The 22,375-nt window shown below is 35.0% G+C and overlaps 1 protein-coding gene across 1 annotated transcript; it reads right to left on the bottom strand.

Moving 5' to 3' along the window:
• Window positions 1-19,287: 19,287 nt before the first annotated feature.
• On the bottom strand, window positions 19,288-20,835 carry LOC143615639 (putative glutathione S-transferase). Its single transcript, XM_077088718.1, has 2 exons — window positions 20,254-20,835; window positions 19,288-19,629 (listed from the first exon to the last, which is right to left on the bottom strand). Exons 1-2 carry the CDS (start codon window positions 20,563-20,565, stop codon window positions 19,288-19,290), a joined length of 654 nt encoding a protein of 217 aa, XP_076944833.1. The 5' UTR covers window positions 20,566-20,835.
• Window positions 20,836-22,375: the final 1,540 nt, after the last annotated feature.

The raw sequence follows: 22,375 nt of genomic DNA, 5'->3' as shown, positions 1-22,375 counted from the left end.
ACCAGTTAAATCGAAGCTTGAGATGAGAAGCACACTGCGGCGAATAGCCTATGGCGGTTTGGCCCCTGTCCGAAGCCCAAAAACACCTCCTAAATAAAGTTGTGGGCATTTTTATGTTTTTTTTGTCAGTTTTTACAATTTTCTTTTTGGGTTTGTATTTGGCCCACGACCTTTTTGGGCCCACTTCGTATTAGAAACTCTATTTATATCATGTTTATGTAATGTGAATGGACATATTTGAATTTCAGAAATAAATATTTTTCTCTTCACTTTCTTGACCTTTTGGTGGGAATTGGGAGTTTTTGTGAAGTTCATCACGGGTATTCACAGAATCAACGTAGTAGATCTTCGTTATCGTTTTACCGCTGCATCAATTTCTATTATCTTTTTTTTAAAAAAAACATATCTTTCTACATGATAAAGCATCAAATGTTAACATTTCATTTTTATAAAATTTGGAATGTATACTCCAAAATTTATGTATTTAATAGCATTAAAAGCCTATCCATAATTTTGATTTTTGAACACAGAAATATAAGTATACAATTTTTTAAACACTTTAAATTTTTTTCAAATTCCGTTAACTTTATTGTTTTATTTTGTTTTCTTCAAATTTTCAGAATACCAGATGTTTGTTTACATGTTTATTATATATCGGTTCAAATTTATTTCTCAGAAAGAATTACCACAAATTACAAGTGTATTATGGTTAATTAAAACCTAGAGCTTTGGACGCGGTTTATACTAAAAACGCGGCTAAAAAATAAGCCCCATATCATTTGACTCTGTTTTGTAGCTTTAGACGCGGTTTTTTTACAAAGTAGATTTTTGTGAATTCATGAAACCTTTTTAGATGCGATTTTGGGTGTCAACCGCGTCCAAAAAAGAAAACACAACCGCGTCTAAAGCTCGTTTTTCTACTAGTGTTAAGTTAAGAATAATAATTGATGGGAAGGGCTTGAATGTAATAACCCACTTATGATAACTTTTTCTCTCCACATGTAAGACACATGTCAATTCCTCCATCATTTTAAAACGTCTATAACTTTTTCATACAATATTTTTTTAGAAATTTTTTTTACTAATAACAAACGCTTTTTTATCTTTAATATGAATATCATATTGTTATATAAAAATAAAAAGTTAGTGAGTTTTTTATATTGCGCTATTTAGTTGTCCATTGTGTTTTTTAATTGAGTTTTTCTATACATTATGTTATAGATTTTGGTCATTGTGTTTTTCAATTGGTATGCATATTAAAGAAAAATTAAAACAAAGATTACATCGTTGTATCTTTTTGTTCGTCATTGTGTTTCCATGCTCAACATTTGTCTTTGTACTTATCATTGTGCTCAACATTCACTTAAGTTGACAAAAATAGTATTATGTTCATTGTGTATTACGTTCAAGTAATTGTGTAATATGTAGATTCCATTGTGTTTTACGTTTCAAGTCATTGTGCTATATGTATTTACCATTGTGTCTTACGTTTGAGGTCATTGTGTTATATGTATTCATTATTGTGTTTTACGCTTTAGGTTATTATGTAGTATGTATTTATCATTGTGTTTTATGTATTAGATATTTTGTTGGTATTTTTTTTTATTATATTTACATATTAATACACAACGGTGTTATTAGTATTTAAAAGGAACACAATTATCAGTTGAAAGACACAATGGCGCAAAAAACACATTGAAAAACAGAAAGACACAATGAAGAAAAAAAACACAATGATAGCAAAACGACACAATGCTGTAATTTTTTTTTATTTTTATATAACAACTTCATACTCAAATTAAAGATAAAAAAAATGTTTGTTATTATGGTCAGTTTTATTTAAAAAAATATTATATGAAAAAGTTATAAACGTTTAAAAATGATATAAAAATTAACATGTGACTTGCATGTAGAGAGAGAAAATGTGTAATATTACTTATATACCCTTTTTCTTTTGTTTCCTACTTGACACATGTCATTTAATTATGGATTCTTACAAGTCTCATTTTTATTGGCCTTTGTAGAATAACTCAACCCTATATATATAATATAAAATTGACTTAATTTAAACTATACTAGGTTATTGTCTCGTGGGCACCACGGGTGAAAATATAGAAATCGTCTAATAAACATATATAATTTCAAACTGACAATATTTCTCTTCCTCGAAAGTAAGTTAATAGAACTTGTCTATATTCGAAGGATAGACAAAGTCTATTAAATCAAATATTGGATATAATGAATTGTTAATTAGAAAATCATCGGAATTTGTACATTCATCTGTCGTCATTTGAACCCCCACCCCCCCCCCCCCCCAAACATTCACTTCACCTATATCCAATAGTCAATTCGCAAATTATTTTAGATCTTCAACATGTAAGGATTGACATCTAACTGTGAGCCTCGTGTTTTTTTATTTTGATAGTTTAAGTACCTTGTGCTTTTACAAGGTGTAGGAAGAACTACTTGAAGTATAATTTAAAATAAACTTGAAGAAAATTCTATACAATTTAACTATTTATTTAACAAAAGTATCATAAATTTAGTATCTACAACTCCCTAAATACTTCCTTGTATATAAGGTTTATACTTTAATTTGTAGCATTTCGCTGTTGATAAACATAAAAAGGAACAAATTGGTTTTTTAATAGCTAATAACTAAACAGTTACAAATATCAATTGGCTTATATAACTTGTTTAGCGATTCATAGAGCCATAAATTGTATGCACTCTAATATTGACTTGAACTTGTTGTGACTTGAACTCAAGATGTTAATAACCCATATTAACTCAAACATGTTCTAAATCATGACACGAACCTGCATAATTTGACATGCCTAACTACATATCCATATGGCTGCTAATAACAGTTCGGATGTGGCAACCATTCGATATAGTGACGTATTTTATTTTCCATTAGTAAGATACTAATAATGTATTCATTTTTTAATACATATAAAAGATGAATAAAATAATTTTTAGTGGTTCTTAAATATTTAGTAGTTCTCATTCAGCCCAACAATATGTATAAATCTTAAAATATTGGTTTTATTTATTAATATGTATTAATAATCTTTATATCCATGAAGACAAGTATCCACAACATATGATATATTGATAATAAAAAATCAAATTGCACAATGATCTTGGCTGGAAAGTAGTTTAATATATTAGAGAAACAGAACTTTCTCTTTTTATAGTACTCTTTATAAATGAGTTTAATAGACTTTATCTAAATCTTGCTCATATGCAACCAATCTATTTATTTTCCTCCCGAAAAGTCATGCACTTGGCCATTAACATCTTCTCCATCTTATTTTTGCGAAATGAAATCAACCACAACAGTACTATATTAGGAGGACTTACTAATTATTATAATGTAAAAAAGGTTTTAAATTTAATAATGAAAATATTAATTTGTAAAGTAATGATAAGGTAAATAAGATATTTGGCCCTCGGTATAAATATATATGCAATTTGTAATCACCTTAATGTTGTTTTGGAATTCCAAAAAATGGGCAGTGTTGTATCTAAATCATCATGGAAGAAATATTAATAACTAATTAGTAATTAATAAATTTAAAGGTCAAAATTAAATTAACTACGCAATTGATGAATATAAAGTAAGAAATTACCTTGTATTCAAATTCCACTGTCAAGCTCAAGATATGTAATTATAATAAAAAAAAATAGTTTATAAAGCTTTCGAAAAATAAAGTAAAAAACCTTATACAACAAACACCAAATAAATTGAGGTTTTTACCTAACACCCGATTAGAGGTTGAGCATGAGATAATAGTTTATATAGCCTTTTGATATCTTATTTTACATTAGTAAGATATTAATAATGTATTCATTTTTTAATACATACAAAAGGTGAATAAAATAATTTTTAGTAGTTCTTAAATATTTAGTAGTAATTGAAGCTTACTATTGTATAATAGTATTATTCCTCCTAATCATTATACCTCCACATGGGGCGTCATCACCATAAAACTGCCTCAAAAAAGCTTTTAATAATTCTTACAAAAGTCAATGATATAAATTTAAGTAAATATTATAAAAAATTAAATTTGAAAATATGTTATTAAGCTTGGTACCAAATGTTGTGAAAATGAATCTCTTAATTTCTTAAAAGTAAAAAAAGTCAACACATTTTCCCATTTATATATAGAATAATTAAAGATTTTAATTACAATTAATTCAAAACTGATGATTTTGCATAATTATGGTAAATTGTATGATATGTGATTTTGGTAATTGAATGTGATTTTAATCCGGTTATTCAAATGATTTTGAATTTTGGGATATTTAATAATATTAGAAAAGTTAGTCTCACCATTTTTATTATAAAAAGTAATTAATTTTGATAAATGACTATCATTGTCACACCCTCAAAATCCACTAACGGAGTTTTACCGTCAGAGGGTGTGAACTGGCAGGATCGGAATCATTAGTTATAACCAAACCCAAGAAAACGTTTAAATGAAAAATAAGTGCGGAAGCGTAAAACCTTAATTCAAAAGTTGCGTCACGCAGGACGACTTAAAACCAAATGTAAATGTTAAAATTAAGTTTGCAGAGTAAGATGTTTAACAATTAATGCATGCTCCTAAACCGCGCGCCCGCCTCGGCTACCTGAGAATAACATACTAAAAGGGGTCAACACGAGGTTGGTGAGTTCACAAGTTATATAAGATAAATCGTTTAGCGTTTGAGTTCAGCGTTTTCGTTAAGTGTTTTGCGTAACCACGTTACGGCGTTTAAAAGTTTTGCGTAACCACGTTACGGCGTTTAAATGTTTTGCGTAACCACGTTACGGCGTTTAAGTGTGTAACCACGTTACAGCGTTTAAGTGTGTAACCACGTTACAGCGTTTAAGTGTGTAACCACGTTACAGCGTTTAAGTGTTACCAGATAATGTTATGTCAAATTATATATCGATAGGTAGCTAATCTATACAACAAGTATTACTAAGTGGTTCGAGACCGAAGCTGACTGTTTATCAAGTGCCCGTCACCAGGTCAACCCAGACCATGGTAAGTGTTAGCCAAAATTACACCCACTCAACCTCCAGTTGAGCTTAGCGTCGGGTGGGGTTTGTCAAACCCAGTAGTACTACTCAACAGTGACTCGCTATTCCAAATATTAACCGGTTCGATGCGTGGGACTTCAAGGGTTACGTGCCGCTTAGCCTCTACAAGTGATATATATAATTTATAACAAAATCTTAAATATGTGTTTATCTCAAAAATGCGTTTATCGGAGTATGTTATCTCCCCCAAGTGAAAAACGTTTGAAAACAGTTCAAAGAGCGGGGTAAGTGAACTCACTGTTTGCGAAGAATATTCCAAATTAGATCACCGAGTGATGCGCGTCGTAGAAAACTCTCTAGCGTTCTAAAATAACAAAGAGATTTTCTAAGTATCGGAACGTTTAACGAGTCTCTAGACTCGGCACATAATACCTATGCACGTATCATGTTTCGTGTTTCGTTTGTGAACCGTGTGTGATTTAAACAAGTACAATTGTGATACGATACACGAGTGAGCAATTACTTTCGTGTCATGTATTAATAACGTACTTACAAGCAATTATTCCCGTAAGGGCATTTTGGTCAACAAACAAAGACTAACTAACCATTATTCCCCATAAGGGCAATTTGGTCAATTCATGGCAATCAAACTAGCAACTATTCCCCGCAAGGGTATTTTGGTCAAAATACAACAATTATATAAAAACTATCATATTTCATGCATTCCTACACAACTCAGCAGCTAGTTTCATTGTGACAGAATTTCTACTTGAAAGATTGTACTATTTCACCGATCATATCATCTCAATTAATTCACCAAAAATCACCACTGAAACATACATGTCTTAGGTTTCCAGAACATATTTTATATTATTTTTATTCCATATAGATTTCTCATAATGATCAAAACACTACAGTAAACTCATATCAGTCAGATTCATGCACAACAGAATGTTATTTGCAATTCCCGGTAAACGAAAAATCCAATAAATGCAAGACCACTTGGGTTTGGTTCCTAACTCAGTGAGTCAACTTCCAGAAGTGGAACCAACCCAATTGGCCTCGTAGTTCATGAGATATAGAATTTACAATATAACCTAACAGCAGGTCTAACAGCTCAGCTTTGCATCACGTTTTTGTAAAATCATAAAAGTATACTTCCACTTATCCAAAAATTACGAATTTATACTTTATAGAAACTAGACTCAACCTAGTTTACTGCAGTACCCACAATTTCAATCAATTTTCACGTTTACACTTCGTTACAGTCAGTTAAACATCGTATATACATTCTGTCCAGAATCTGTTCACATCAAAACTCAACAAAATAACAATCTATGAACTATTATGCATCCATATAACCCTCTAGACACTATAACTACTATCCATGCATATCAATCACACCATACATACAAGATTAGGGTTTGTGTTTTAATTCAAATCAAGAACAACAATCAATCATGTATCAATATCAATCTAGTTTATCAATCATCATGAATTCAACAACCATCATGTTAACTCATACATACTTATCAAAATCGGCTGCCTAGGGTTCTTAATTAACCCATTAAACATCAAAATTAAACAACAAGAAGGTAAAGGATGATCAATTATACCTTCCTAGCACCTAGTTCTTGGATTAAACACTTGATTAGGGTTTGTATGTGTGTATGAAAGTGACGGCAGCCTTGGAGAGGGGAGGTGAGAGCTCCGATCGGGATTTGGAAGGAATAATAATAATAGGTTAGGGTTTAGTTTAGGATATATTTATAAGCAAACAAGTTACACTCTAGTCCTTCTACTTTCAAGTGTTGTTTTTCTAGAACATTCCATCATACTTGGACAATAAGTTAACATGACCATAGTATTATCACATAGCACATAATCCTAACACATAATAATCATATAATTATTGTTTTTACGTTTGTCGTTTATTTATCAATCGTTCGCGTCAACTCGTTTGCGTTTCGGTGCAAATCCCGAAAGACTACCCATGTAGTGAGTGTTAAGCGTCATTTAAACCCTAGTTTAAATGTAATGAAGTGTGCGTTATAGATTCAACGATCTTAAAGTTTGAATTGACGGAGTTGAGTTAACGGAGTTAACCTGGAATTGACGATTGTCACATCATTCCCTTGTTAAAGAATTTTCGTCCCGAAAATTTGAGTCAAGTCGTGATGAGAGTCTGAAAGAGTAAGAAGAAAAATTTCAGTTTGTCATATCATCCCCTAGTAAAAAGAAATTTCGTCCCGAAATTTAATTCATACCTCCGGTGATGTTTGACGGTTTGCCGGGTTTCGCGGTTTTCGGTGTTTGGTTAGCCCTTCAAAAAGGTGGGGATACTTTTTCATCATTTGATCCTCGCGTTCCCACGTGAACTCCGGTCCACGTCTCGAGTTCCAACGAACTTTAACGATTGGAATTTTGCTGTGTTTGAGCGTTTTGGTTTCCCAATCCAAAACCTCAACTGGTTCCTCAATGAACCGTAACTGTTCATCGACTTGTAGTTCCTCCAAAGGGACTACTTGGGTTTCATCAGATAGGCATTTCTTCAAATTTGAAACGTGGAATACATCGTGTACGCCACTGAGTTCTGTTGGTAGGTCCAGTCGGTACGCCACCGGACCAATGCGCTCAGTTATCCGGTACGGACCAACATACCGTGGGTTGAGTTTGTTTCGCTTACCAAAGCGAACTACACCTTTCCAAGGTGAGACTTTGAGTAACACCCGATCGTTTACTTGAAATTCGAGAGGTTTTCGGCGCTTGTCGGCGTAACTCTTTTGGCGATCTCGTGCTGCTGCCATGCGGTTTCGGATTTGAACAATCTTTTCCGAGGTTTCGAGTACCAGTTCCGGACCAGTGATTTGGCTATCACCCACCTCTGCCCAGCAGAGTGGTGATCGACACTTCCGTCCGTACAGCGCTTCAAACGGCGCTGCCTTAATACTTGCGTGGTAGCTGTTATTATACGAAAACTCTACCAAGGGTAAGTGGGGTTCCCAACTTTTTCCGAAATCTAAGACGCATGCACGCAACATATCCTCCAGGGTCTGAATAGTCCGTTCACTTTGCCCATCCGTCTGAGGATGGTATGCGGTACTCATATCGAGACGTGTGCCCAGTGCGCTTTGCAGCGACTTCCAAAAGTGTGAGGTAAAACGAGAATCTCGATCGGAAATGATCGAGACAGGCCTCCGTGTCTCGACACTACTTCCTTCATGTAGACACGAGTCAGTCTTTCCATTTTGTCTGTTTCCTTAATCGCTAGGAAGTGCGCCGATTTAGTCAACCGGTCAACGATCACCCAGATGGTATCGCATCCCGTCGGTGTCTTAGGCAAACCCGTAATAAAATCCATTGAGATGTGCTCCCATTTCCACATTGGGAGTTCCGGTTGTTGCAGTAGACCAGATGGTTTCTGGTATTCAATCTTGACTCTGGCACAAGTCAAGCATTTGCTCACGTAGGTGGCAATGTCGGCTTTCATGTTCGGCCACCAGTAAAGTGCCTTTAAATCATGATACATTTTATCTGAGCCAGGGTGGATAGAATATCGGGACTTGTGAGCTTCGTCCATCACTAGAGTTCTCAACTCTCCGTATCGTGGGACCCAAATCCGGTTCTCAAAATATCGGACCCCGTCCGATCTGGTTTCAAGTTGCTTGTTCATGCCCCGCATGAGTTCCGATGGAAGATTTTCATCTTTCCAAGCTTCCAGTTGCGCATCGCGAATCTGATCGGGTAAGCTGGCATGAATCGTAAGTTGCAATGTTCTTACTCGTCTGGGTTTATCTGTTTCTTTTCTGCTGAGGGCGTCGGCCACCACATTGGCCTTGCCCGGGTGGTACTTGATGGCACAATCATAATCTTTGAGCAGCTCGACCCAACGACGCTGTCGCATGTTCAGCTCCTTCTGATCGTAGATATGTTGGAGACTCTTGTGGTCGGTGTAAATGGTAAACTTGGTACCGTACAAGTAATGCCTCCATATCTTAAGAGCAAACACCACAGCTCCGAGTTCCAAATCATGGGTCGTGTAGTTCTTCTCGTGAACCCGTAGTTGTCTAGAGGCGTAGGCTATAACCTTCTCGAGTTGCATCAGCACACAACCGAGACCTTGTATAGATGCGTCACAGTGTACCTCAAAATTTTCTGTTCCCTCGGGGAGGGCTAAAATAGGGGCGCTACAAAGCTTGGTTTTCAACAGTTGGAAAGCGGATTCTTGCGCGTCACCCCAGTTGTACTTAGTGCCCTTGTGAGTCAAAGCGGTGAGGGGTTGAGCAATCTTTGAAAATCCCTCGATGAAACGCCGATAGTAGCCGGCCAGTCCTAGGAATTGTCGCACTTCAGTCGGAGTCTTAGGTGCTTCCCAGTTTTTGATGGCCTCTACCTTACCGGGATCGACATGGATACCATTCTCGTTGATCACATGTCCTAAAAAGTGAACCTCGCGAAGCCAAAATTCACATTTCGAGACTTTAGCATACAGTTGTTCCTTCTTCAGTAGTTCCAGAATTATCCTTAAGTGCTCTTCGTGGTCAGTCTCGTTCTTGGAGTAGACAAGAATATCATCGATGAAAACAATCACGAACTTGTCGAGGTACGCCTTGCATACTCGATTCATGAGATCCATAAATACGGCTGGCGCGTTGGTTAGGCCAAAAGGCATAACCGAGAACTCGTAGTGACCATACCGTGTTCTGAAAGCCGTCTTTGAAATATCTTCTTCGCGCACTCTCAACTGGTGGTAACCGGATCGTAGATCGATCTTCGAGTAGTAACTCGATCCCTGAAGCTGGTCAAATAAATCATCAATTCGGGGTAAAGGATAACGGTTCTTGACCGTCACCTTGTTCAATTCCCGGTAGTCGATGCACATTCGGAAAGTCCCGTCTTTCTTTCGGACAAACAAGACAGGGGCTCCCCATGGCGATGAGCTAGGTCGGATAAAACCTTTATCCAACAAATCTTGCAACTGGGTGGACAACTCCTGAAGTTCCGCCGGTGCGAGCCGATACGGGGCTCGTGCTATGGGTGCTGCACCGGGTGTCAACTCGATTTGGAATTCGACTTGACGAATAGGAGGGAGTCCGGGCAAATCCTCCGGGAAAACTTCCGGAAAGTCTCGCACAACCGGTATGTCTTCAATTCGTTTCTCCTCCGCGGGTTTCTCAACAATCTGCGCCAAAATTGCCGGATGACCCTTTCGTAGATACTTCTGTGCTTTCATAAGGGTGATGATGCTGTTGGTCATGCCGCTTCTCTCGCCTCGGACCGAAATGATCTCGCCGGAAGGGGTGGTAATATGGACTATTTCATCATGGCATATAATCTCCGCTCGGTTCTCGGATAACCAGTCCATGCCGACAACGACATCGAAACTACTAAGCGTAAAAGGAATAAGGTCGATGTCAAAAATATGACCTGACAGTTTCAACTTACATCCCGCAAGTATATGAGTTGTTACTACAGTTTTACCATTAGCTAATTCAACAGGAAACTTAGCGTCTAACGGGGTTGGAGTAAGGTCTAAAAGTTGGCTAAAGGCTTTCGACACAAAACTCCTATCAGCTCCAGTGTCAAACAAAATAGAAGCAAAATAATCGTTTACAGGGAACTTACCGGACACCACATGCGGATCATTGCGGGCTTGACCCGATCCAATCACAAACGCTCTTCCTTTGCCATTTCCTCCACCGTTACTGCCACTTCCATTGCCCCCATTGTTGTCATTATGTTTCAGCTTGGGGCAATCCTTCCGGAAATGACCTTCCTGTCCACATTCAAAACATCCCTTAGTCGTCATCGGTTGCTTAGGAGCACCCTTTGCCGCAAGGTCTCCTCTACATTCTTTCGCTTGGTGACCTATCTTTCCGCATCTTTGACACTTGACACGGTCACACTGGCCAACATGATGATAGTTGCACCTGTTGCACTTTGGATACTTCCCAGCATATCCGCTCGAAACCTGCCCGCTACCGTTGTTGTTGGAGTTGTTGTTGTTGTGATTCTGAGTGTTAAAGCTCCGGGTGAACTCGGGTTTACGGTAGTGTTGTTGCGGTGGGAGGTTCGAGGATGAAGATCTGGTGTTGTCGAACTTTCTCTTCCCGCTGTTCGGGTTGCTGTTGTTGTTACTGTTGCTGACGTGGTCATTACTCGGGTTGTCACGGGCTTTAACAGTCGAACCCCTCGGTGGTAACGCACCCTGGGTCACAGCCTGATCCGTCAGTTTGTGAGCCAAACGGATCGCTTGTTGGATCGTGGCTGGTCTGGAAGACGTCACCATACCCTGAATCTGTGGTGCTAACCCATCAATGTACATCTCTATTCTCTTGCTCGGCGGATCCACCATCCGCGGACACATCACTGCCACTTATTAGTCTAATTAAAAATTCATGATTAAAACCATTGTATTCTCTACAAAGTATTTCCAATCAATCCTTAAAATTATAGAAAAATAATAGTTCGGATGGAGACAACCCCTCCATCTAAGTGTCATCCTCACTAGATGTCGTCATCTGAGGACACCTCTGAATGTGCCTCCTCCTTAGCTGGTTCCTCCTCCGGTTCTTCTTCAGGTTCCTCCTCGGGCTCCTCTTCGGGATCTTCCTCGGGATCCTCCTCAGGCTCCTCTTCGGGATCTTCTTCAGGTTCTACATCAGGCTCCTCTTCGGGATCTTCTTCAGGTTCTACTTCAGGCTCTGCCCCAGGCTCGGCCTCAGGCTCTGCCTCAGGGTCGGCTGCGTTCTGAGCAATCTGCATTTGTAGGATATCACAACGTTCTAAGGCTATTTCGGTTCGGGTCCTTGCTTCTTGGAGTTGCTCTTGCAAGTCTATCATCTCGGCTTGCATCTTCATCATAACCTTGGTTTGTTGCTCACTAGTCTCTTGCATTTCTTTCATTGCCGCTGCCATGCGGGCAATCTCCTCCTGAGTCTCGGTTCCATCTTTAAACAGTCTGGCAACATTTTCTCTAGTGTAGCGCATGTAACCCACATCACGCTCCAAACAAGAAACGACAGCTGCGAGAACTCGCTCTACAGGTTCGGTTATAGGTGGTAGAGTGTTAGGGTAAGCAGGGTGGTTCGGGTGAGGCAATGGGGGAACTTGTTCACGGTAGACCATACGTCTGATCATGTTGGGGTACCATTCCCAGCTAACGTTGTTGTCATACAAGCCTCCGGATAGGCGGTACCTCTTTGGTGCAGGAGCTTCGAGTTCCGGGACTACACGGGGTGGCGAGGCAGTAGGTAACTGCGGTTCCTTCCCGTGAGCATGCATCATCGAATCGGATGATGATGAGGGTGGCGTCGACATTCCTACAGGTAAGCCGGGTATATGCGCGCGTATGAGTGAAGGAGATAAGGAAATAAGATTTCAAGACTACACAAACCTATGCAGTGCGTATCATTATAACTAATGGGTCGTCGCGGTTATAGTCTAGTATGCATGCAGCTTCTAGTTCGCTATAACCAATGGCTCTGATACCAATCTGTCACACCCTCAAAATCAACTAACGGAGTTTTACCGTCAGAGGGTGTGAACTGGCAGGATCGGAATCATTAGTTATAACCAAACCCAAGAAAACGTTTAAATGAAAAATAAGTGCGGAAGCGTAAAACCTTAATTCAAAAGTTGCGTCACGCAGGACGACTTAAAACCAAATGTAAATGTTAAAATTAAGTTTGCAGAGTAAGATGTTTAACAATTAATGCATGCTCCTAAACCGCGCGCCCCGCCTCGGCTACCTGAGAATAACATACTAAAAGGGGTCAACACGAGGTTGGTGAGTTCACAAGTTATATAAGATAAATCGTTTAGCGTTTGAGTTCAGCGTTTTCGTTAAGTGTTTTGCGTAACCACGTTACGGCGTTTAAAAGTTTTGCGTAACCACGTTACGGCGTTTAAATGTTTTGCGTAACCACGTTACGGCGTTTAAGTGTGTAACCACGTTACAGCGTTTAAGTGTGTAACCACGTTACAGCGTTTAAGTGTGTAACCACGTTACAGCGTTTAAGTGTTACCAGATAATGTTATGTCAAATTATATATCGATAGGTAGCTAATCTATACAACAAGTATTACTAAGTGGTTCGAGACCGAAGCTGACTGTTTATCAAGTGCCCGTCACCAGGTCAACCCAGACCATGGTAAGTGTTAGCCAAAATTACACCCACTCAACCTCCAGTTGAGCTTAGCGTCGGGTGGGGTTTGTCAAACCCAGTAGTACTACTCAACAGTGACTCGCTATTCCAAATATTAACCGGTTCGATGCGTGGGACTTCAAGGGTTACGTGCCGCTTAGCCTCTACAAGTGATATATATAATTTATAACAAAATCTTAAATATGTGTTTATCTCAAAAATGCGTTTATCGGAGTATGTTATCTCCCCCAAGTGAAAAACGTTTGAAAACAGTTCAAAGAGCGGGGTAAGTGAACTCACTGTTTGCGAAGAATATTCCAAATTAGATCACCGAGTGATGCGCGTCGTAGAAAACTCTCTAGCGTTCTAAAATAACAAAGAGATTTTCTAAGTATCGGAACGTTTAACGAGTCTCTAGACTCGGCACATAATACCTATGCACGTATCATGTTTCGTGTTTCGTTTGTGAACCGTGTGTGATTTAAACAAGTACAATTGTGATACGATACACGAGTGAGCAATTACTTTCGTGTCATGTATTAATAACGTACTTACAAGCAATTATTCCCGTAAGGGCATTTTGGTCAACAAACAAAGACTAACTAACCATTATTCCCCATAAGGGCAATTTGGTCAATTCATGGCAATCAAACTAGCAACTATTCCCCGCAAGGGTATTTTGGTCAAAATACAACAATTATATAAAAACTATCATATTTCATGCATTCCTACACAACTCAGCAGCTAGTTTCATTGTGACAGAATTTCTACTTGAAAGATTGTACTATTTCACCGATCATATCATCTCAATTAATTCACCAAAAATCACCACTGAAACATACATGTCTTAGGTTTCCAGAACATATTTTATATTATTTTTATTCCATATAGATTTCTCATAATGATCAAAACACTACAGTAAACTCATATCAGTCAGATTCATGCACAACAGAATGTTATTTGCAATTCCCGGTAAACGAAAAATCCAATAAATGCAAGACCACTTGGGTTTGGTTCCTAACTCAGTGAGTCAACTTCCAGAAGTGGAACCAACCCAATTGGCCTCGTAGTTCATGAGATATAGAATTTACAATATAACCTAACAGCAGGTCTAACAGCTCAGCTTTGCATCACGTTTTTGTAAAATCATAAAAGTATACTTCCACTTATCCAAAAATTACGAATTTATACTTTATAGAAACTAGACTCAACCTAGTTTACTGCAGTACCCACAATTTCAATCAATTTTCACGTTTACACTTCGTTACAGTCAGTTAAACATCGTATATACATTCTGTCCAGAATCTGTTCACATCAAAACTCAACAAAATAACAATCTATGAACTATTATGCATCCATATAACCCTCTAGACACTATAACTACTATCCATGCATATCAATCACACCATACATACAAGATTAGGGTTTGTGTTTTAATTCAAATCAAGAACAACAATCAATCATGTATCAATATCAATCTAGTTTATCAATCATCATGAATTCAACAACCATCATGTTAACTCATACATACTTATCAAAATCGGCTGCCTAGGGTTCTTAATTAACCCATTAAACATCAAAATTAAACAACAAGAAGGTAAAGGATGATCAATTATACCTTCCTAGCACCTAGTTCTTGGATTAAACACTTGATTAGGGTTTGTATGTGTGTATGAAAGTGACGGCAGCCTTGGAGAGGGGAGGTGAGAGCTCCGATCGGGATTTGGAAGGAATAATAATAATAGGTTAGGGTTTAGTTTAGGATATATTTATAAGCAAACAAGTTACACTCTAGTCCTTCTACTTTCAAGTGTTGTTTTTCTAGAACATTCCATCATACTTGGACAATAAGTTAACATGACCATAGTATTATCACATAGCACATAATCCTAACACATAATAATCATATAATTATTGTTTTTACGTTTGTCGTTTATTTATCAATCGTTTGCGTCAACTCGTTTGCGTTTCGGTGCAAATCCCGAAAGACTACCCATGTAGTGAGTGTTAAGCGTCATTTAAACCCTAGTTTAAATGTAATGAAGTGTGCGTTATAGATTCAACGATCTTAAAGTTTGAATTGACGGAGTTGAGTTAACGGAGTTAACCTGGAATTGACGATTGTCACAATCATAAAGTAAATTAAGAAAACTATTAAATGATTTATCATAAAGTAAATTATCCCTTCTTTAGTAAACATCATTTTAATAAAGAAATATAGTATATACATAGGCTTAATTAATTGTATCATATCCCGTATAATAAACATCATTTGAAGTTAGTTTATACATTTACTTTTAATTAGTTGACTCAATTAAAATTTTCAATTTCATATCCCGTCTCTAGTAAAAATTATTTTAATATATAGGCTTAATTAGTATACATTATTTTTTTATAAAGCTAAACAAAGTTATATTCTAGGCTTAATTATTTATGTTATTGTTAACTAGGTCTAATTTAGATGTATTGGAATTGACAATTCATACCAGTTACCAAAATTCGTTTAATTGATATGATTAATTATATTAATGGTAATAAATATCAATTACTAACTTATTCTTGTACATTACTAATTTTATTCTCTAGCTTGAAATATGGTGTGGATTTAAACATATCAAATTTAATTATATTGTAATTAATCGTGTTTAAAACATTATATCACATAACCTAACTAAAACACGTATTATAAGAATCTTTATAAAAACGTAAATACATTAATTAATTAACAATAATAATTTATTGGTTACCTTAATTAAAACACGGTAATTAAAAAATTATAATAAAGACATATTAAATTGGTCAAATGTATTAAAGATTCTATAATGTACGTGAGGACCGGATTATTAACTATATAACCTATTTTTGTAAGTGGTCAAGAATTCGAATATCAAAATGGTTCAAATAAATAATTTTTATTATTCACTTAAGGAATTTAGTTGAAATTGACATTAAATTCACAATAACTTGAAATATTTAGAAGAAACTAATATTTTTTTTATTTAATGCATGAATATTGAATAATTATGAAATGAGTTTATATTTATGGATGGTATTCAAAAAACTAAAAAGGGTTAAAAAAATTAGTCAAATTAGGAATGAGAATTATGTTTAAATATGTAAATTTTATTTAAACCTATTCAATATAAATGGTCAAATTGAGTCAAATCGTTAATTTATTCAAATTGTTGTTATTTAAACCTATTCAATATAATCAAATGTGTAAATGTTATTTAAACATATTCAATATAATTGGAATTTGACCAACAACAATATAAGATTGATTATCTTACTATAGATAATTTAATAGATTATAGAATAATCAACTAAATTTAATTTCAGGATTATATAATAATCAATTAAATTACATAAATTGTGAAAAATAAATAAATACATGAATACTAACATAAATATAAATCAATATTAAACAAAAATAAAAGATATCTTATCCAACAATTCTCAATCCATGAAATTAGCTATACCAAGTTGGGGACAATAACCTGAAATGATAAAATTAAATATTAATATTAATATCACATAATAAATATATTACAAATTATGGAAGATTTGAATCATGTGAAAAAATGTAAAATTGATGTTATAACTTACAACCGGAAAATTTGAATCGCGTTACCGGAAAAAACGAAATAGTGAACATGACCATTGAATCTTCGATTTTGATAAATAACCTAAAAAGATTATAAGAAAAAATCATATAAATATTAATATAAATACAATCAAAAACGGAAAATTATCAGCTTAATCTTGGATTTTGATATAGAATCTAAAGATATTATAACAAAGTAATATAAAAATTAAAATAAATATAAAACATTACCGGAAAACCGTAATAACTTCAACATATTAATTCAATCTTGGATTTTGATTTACAACCTAAAGAGATTATAAAAAAATTATATAGCAATTAAAATAAATATAAAACATTGCCGGAAATCTTACCTGAAACAATAGAACCTTACAGGAAAAACGTATAACAAAATTGGCCATTACCGGAATATAGGAGACGGTTGAGGAATAAGCCGAGAGAGAGAGAGAGATTAAAATGGTTAGGGATTTGTTAGTGTAAGAATTACCGTATGAATGTTAGGTATTTATACACGAAATTCCTATTGTAATTAGAAACAAAAAATTAGGGAAACTAAATTAACTTAAAATAAGGACAAAAATTAGGGAATTAGGATTAATTATTTTTTAAAATTTCAATTACTAAAATGTATTGTTCATAAATTAAATCTATACTATATTTAAATACGAAATTAAACTTATTAATGTAGAAATATAATTTACTAATTCAAAAATTGAGATCTTCTTTCTAGAGGTGAAAAATTCAAAAAAATAAAAAATTCATTTAAGAATAATAACACTTTTAAACTAAAAAAGAATGGACGATATGAAAACAGCACAAAATAAAAACCTTAGACGCAAAGCTAATGGTGTTTGCTAAAGAGAGTTTGAAGGTGTAAGAATTACCTTATGAAACTTAACTATTTATACGGATTGAATTATGGTTGACTAAATTATAGAAGGAAGGTATACAGTGAATTGATTAGAAACAAATAATTAGAGAATTTCAAAAAATTTAAAAAAACTTAGAGTAAGAACGATAAGTAAGGAATTAGGATTAATGGATTTTCAAATTTTGAATTTACTAAAATGTAATGTTCCAAATTTAGATTATTATAAATATAATATTATTTAATTTAAATTTAAATGCTGACTATATTTAAACAAACGGAAATAAACTTACTAATGTAAAAATATAAATTAGTAATTTATTTATTTATAAAATTATAATTAATTATCAACTATAACACCGTATATGTAATTTATAAAATAACAATGTCTATAATATATAAAATTACAATAAATTTTTATATAATGAAGTACTGAATCATATGATTGAAAGTTATAAAATCAACATTTAATTATATATTTACGTAAAATTTATTAGTTCTAATTTTATATTTATGTAAAATTTATGTAAAATAATGATTACTTAACCGATTGACTGATCATCCGTAATTATAGTAAAAATTAATGATACTAAATCATATACTTAATCAAATAATCAAATAAGCTACAATAATTAATTCAAATTTAGAAATTCCGTAATTATACAATTTCCTTAACCAATTTCCTTAACCAAAGGGGTGATTCTTTCCTAAATTTTACGATAATGGTACAAACCGGTCAATTTGATAATTTTTTTTAAATATAATAGTAGAACCAATTATACTAAAGTTAAATTCATATTCTCTTTATATTGAATCCTATTGATGAAATATATATTAATTATTTAAATTATATATTATCTAAAAACTATTAAACCTGCTGAGAAGAAACAAAGAGTGTGAATAAAATCAATCATCAATCAAAAATAATAACATAAAATTAGTTTCAAAACATATTTATACTTATAGTATACATAATAAATAAATCATAATTAATTATTAATTATAATTATTAAGTAGAAACATAATTGAAAAAGATTCAAAATTCAAATTCAAAATTAAACATTAAATTAAAGATGAAAGAAAATACTTTAAGATAATTGATTAATCTTATTTTAATTTATTATTGATTTATTTAATTAAGATGAAAAATGGAGAAACTATTGATATACATGAAAACTCTAGTGAACAACCAATAGGAAGGGGGATTTTGACATGAAGTCTATTGCTTTAATAGTATATTTAGATATAGTTAGATTTAATCTTTGTAACACTTTTAGTAAATATTTAGGGGTTGTTTGGGATTCCTTATTTTTGCTCCTATAGCTTATAACTTATGTGCTATAAGTTATAAGGTGTTTGAGAAAGTTGGGTTTTGTGAGTGTATAAGATATAAGTTACAACATTGTAACTTATACCTTATGCCTTAAATAAGGTATAAGGACCCTTAATATCAAATTTCTGACATAAAATCAAACATTTTATTCATTATAAGCAAAACAAAACTACAAAACAAAATCAGGCATTGTAGCTTCAACAAAATGTCAAAACATCGAAAAGGTTACTTGTAACATTACATGCAACTTTATTCTGGTCTGCTTATTCAAACACCAAACTTTATTCTCAAAACAAAATTATTACGCATTACCAAACCGCTTCTTGAAGAAAGCAACCAGAATTTCCCTTGGAGGCAGACCATCCTTGACAACTTGACTGTTAATATAGTTACCATCCCATTCTTTTATTTTTGGGAACTTGTCTTTGCTCACCAGCTTTATTCCTAATGCTTCTTCAGCTGCTCCGACCCAGTATGCTATGAAAGTAGCAGCAATATCAACCAGGTTGATGTCACCACCTCCAAAAAACTTCTTACCTTTGACATTCAGTTCGTTTTCTAAAAACTGCAGTTGTTCATGAGCTTCTGCAACAGCTTGCTCCTCTCCATGGCTGCCAATGGCCTTGAATAATGCAGGAATGCACTGAACATACAATACAATAAATGTAAAATAAGTTATGGTTATCAGGTAATTAAAAAAAGATCAATATCCCCATTTGTAAAAATGTACATTTATTATGTTTTAAGGTGTTGATTATGTTCAGATCGCATTCATTCTTCTTTTCTGATTAAAATTATGTTGCTTAAGGTCTTTTAAAAATCATATATAGTGATGCAAATTATAATATTTACAAAGTAGTTACAACATCGAATATACCCAATTAATTAAAAAACAATTAACAAATGATCATTATGCCCCCATATTTTAACTTAAAAAAAGTTTATTTAACAATTTTTAGCCCAATTTTTTTACCAACTTTTTTCTAAAACTTCAAATTTCAGATATGAACATCTTGATTATAGTTGATGTTGATCAAAATACAAATAAAAAGTATACATTACTTTTGTTTTGATTGAGCATATAGGAAAACTTTCAAATAATAAGGTATATATGTGACATTAATTATAAAAGGTGTGTTATCATATTTCAATGCCAGAATCCTATACTTTCTTTAATGAAAAAGCCATGATCCTGATTCGATTCGTATTCATTTCAACTCCCATAGCTCAATTCTAAAAAAAATAATAAAATTATGAAAACAATTACCTTATCATCAATGAACTTAGCCCAAAATCGAGCTTGAGCCTTCTCGTAAGCATCTTGAGGCAAAATCGGAACTGCTTTCCAAGCATCATCGATGTACTCAACGATCACAAGCGACTCCGAGACCGAGTTTCCATTGTGTACGAACACAGGCACCTTTTTATGGACAGGATTGTATTTGAGAAGATCGGCACTCTTGTTGCTTAGATCTTCTACGACGTATTTGTAGTCGATTTTCTTGATATTCAAAGCAATTTTCACTCTGCAAACGAACGGACTTCCGTCTACTCCATGCAACTTCACCTCGTCGGCCATTTTTAGATGAACAGATTAATATGTGATTGTAGTTTCAAGTTTGGTTTTGGGATGGTTTGAGTTGTTCCGTGGACGATTTATATAGTGATACTGCTGAGTTATGTGGCATTTATTATTATTAATTATTGTATATTTTATTGTAAAAGCTAGTCTGCTGTGAATACTTGTAAGATATGCAGATCAAAGTTGTACGTCATGTTGGAATTTGCAACTTCGAAATATGAACAGGATCGGCTAACGTACGATTACAATTTACGAGGGGATTGTCGGGTAAAAGCGCCAACATTTGTGTAAGACTAAGGGGTGTGGGGGCTCTAGCAGAGCCAAGAACTAATAATATTTGACGTGTGACAGAGAGAGAAACTGGATTAGGGGGGTGTTGGCGCCCCCGCTAGCGCCCCTGGCCCCTGGTGTGGGTAGCGCCCCTCTAGCGCCCCACATCCTCTCTCTCTTCTCCCGCTACCATGATCACGGGTGGTGTTGGAGCCCCCTCTAGCGCCCCCTTGGTGTGGTACTAGCGCCTGGGGGCGTGAGCGGAGGGGCTCTAGCGCCCCCTTTGAAGCCCCCACACCCCTCAGTCTAACTGAAGCAACTTATGAATTTTATGTATCCATTTCAAATTTATTTATCCAAAAATGTTTTTATGTTTTTAGTTTTATCTAACTTTCATTTCTTAACGAATCTAATTGGTATGTAAAATTAAGGTGTATACAGGATACGCCTTACGGGTTCAAAAAAGCTTTTAAATTTAGAGGGGACGGGGTGGAGCGTGGTGGTCGGCCATCACGCGTGATAGCCTCACAAATACCGCCGTCGGTGCCCCCATCACGCGTAATGGGGGTTTGTGCGTGATGGCCATCACGCGGTTAAACCAAGAATATTACCGTTGGCGGGTTTTGACTGTTTTTGTGAACGCCTTTTCGTTTCTGTCGAGGACAATGAAAAAGCGTTCAAGAAGTTGCAAGAATCGGAAAGAAAGATGTCGAGAGAGCTTTCGATGTTTTAAAGGGTAGATGGTGCATACTTAGTCGACCGGTTCGTGCAATGAAAAAACCCACAATCTCTAGCTACGTGTATGCATGCATCATATTACACAATATGTTAATAAAAGAATATGGACATGCAATTTCTCCAGATTGGGTACCGGATCCTTCTACTCAAGTTCCCGTTCCCGATGATGTGCAATAGACTTGCGGGATGACAATATTCACCATCGGTTGAGATGGGATATAGCTGAACTTATAGGTTATTTAGATTTGGAATTTTTGGATTCAGACGAGGAGTAGACGTTTATTGTAACTTTTATTTTTTAATTCTAATTTTTCCGATCGAGCCTAGGGTCTTATCGGAAGCAGCCTCTTTATTTTAAATGTAGATGTAAAAGGCTGTCTACATCTTACCCTACTCACACCCTATCATAGCTTTGATATTGGTGAGATATACTGAGTATGATAATAATGAATGAGAATGATGATGAAGTTGTATTATGTTCTAGTAAAATATTGTTTTTATTTTTTAAGTTGCAAAAAAAAAAAAAAAATCCTTTCACAACACACCACCACCCCTACTAAATTTTATAACATGTGATGGATTTGGTTGGGGTGAGGTGTCACCATCCCATTGGGTGTGATGGGTGATGGAAATGAAACCACCCCCTCCCCCTCTTATAGGTTTTTCATGTGTAAATCGAGGGTTTACCTCTTTTTACTACGCAGTAAGTCATTACAATTACCAATCACCAATACTTGATTCGAGCTTTGAGACGGAATCTCAATAATCCATTATTAGTTTGAGGTTTTAGAGATTCGAA

Source organism: Bidens hawaiensis, unplaced genomic scaffold, assembly GCF_021521415.1.
Source record: "Bidens hawaiensis isolate Kalapana, Puna unplaced genomic scaffold, B.hawaiensis_p1.1 tig00043657_1, whole genome shotgun sequence".
NCBI classification, from domain to species: domain Eukaryota; kingdom Viridiplantae; phylum Streptophyta; class Magnoliopsida; order Asterales; family Asteraceae; genus Bidens; species Bidens hawaiensis.
This window is presented reverse-complemented; position numbering and strand designations above follow the sequence as displayed.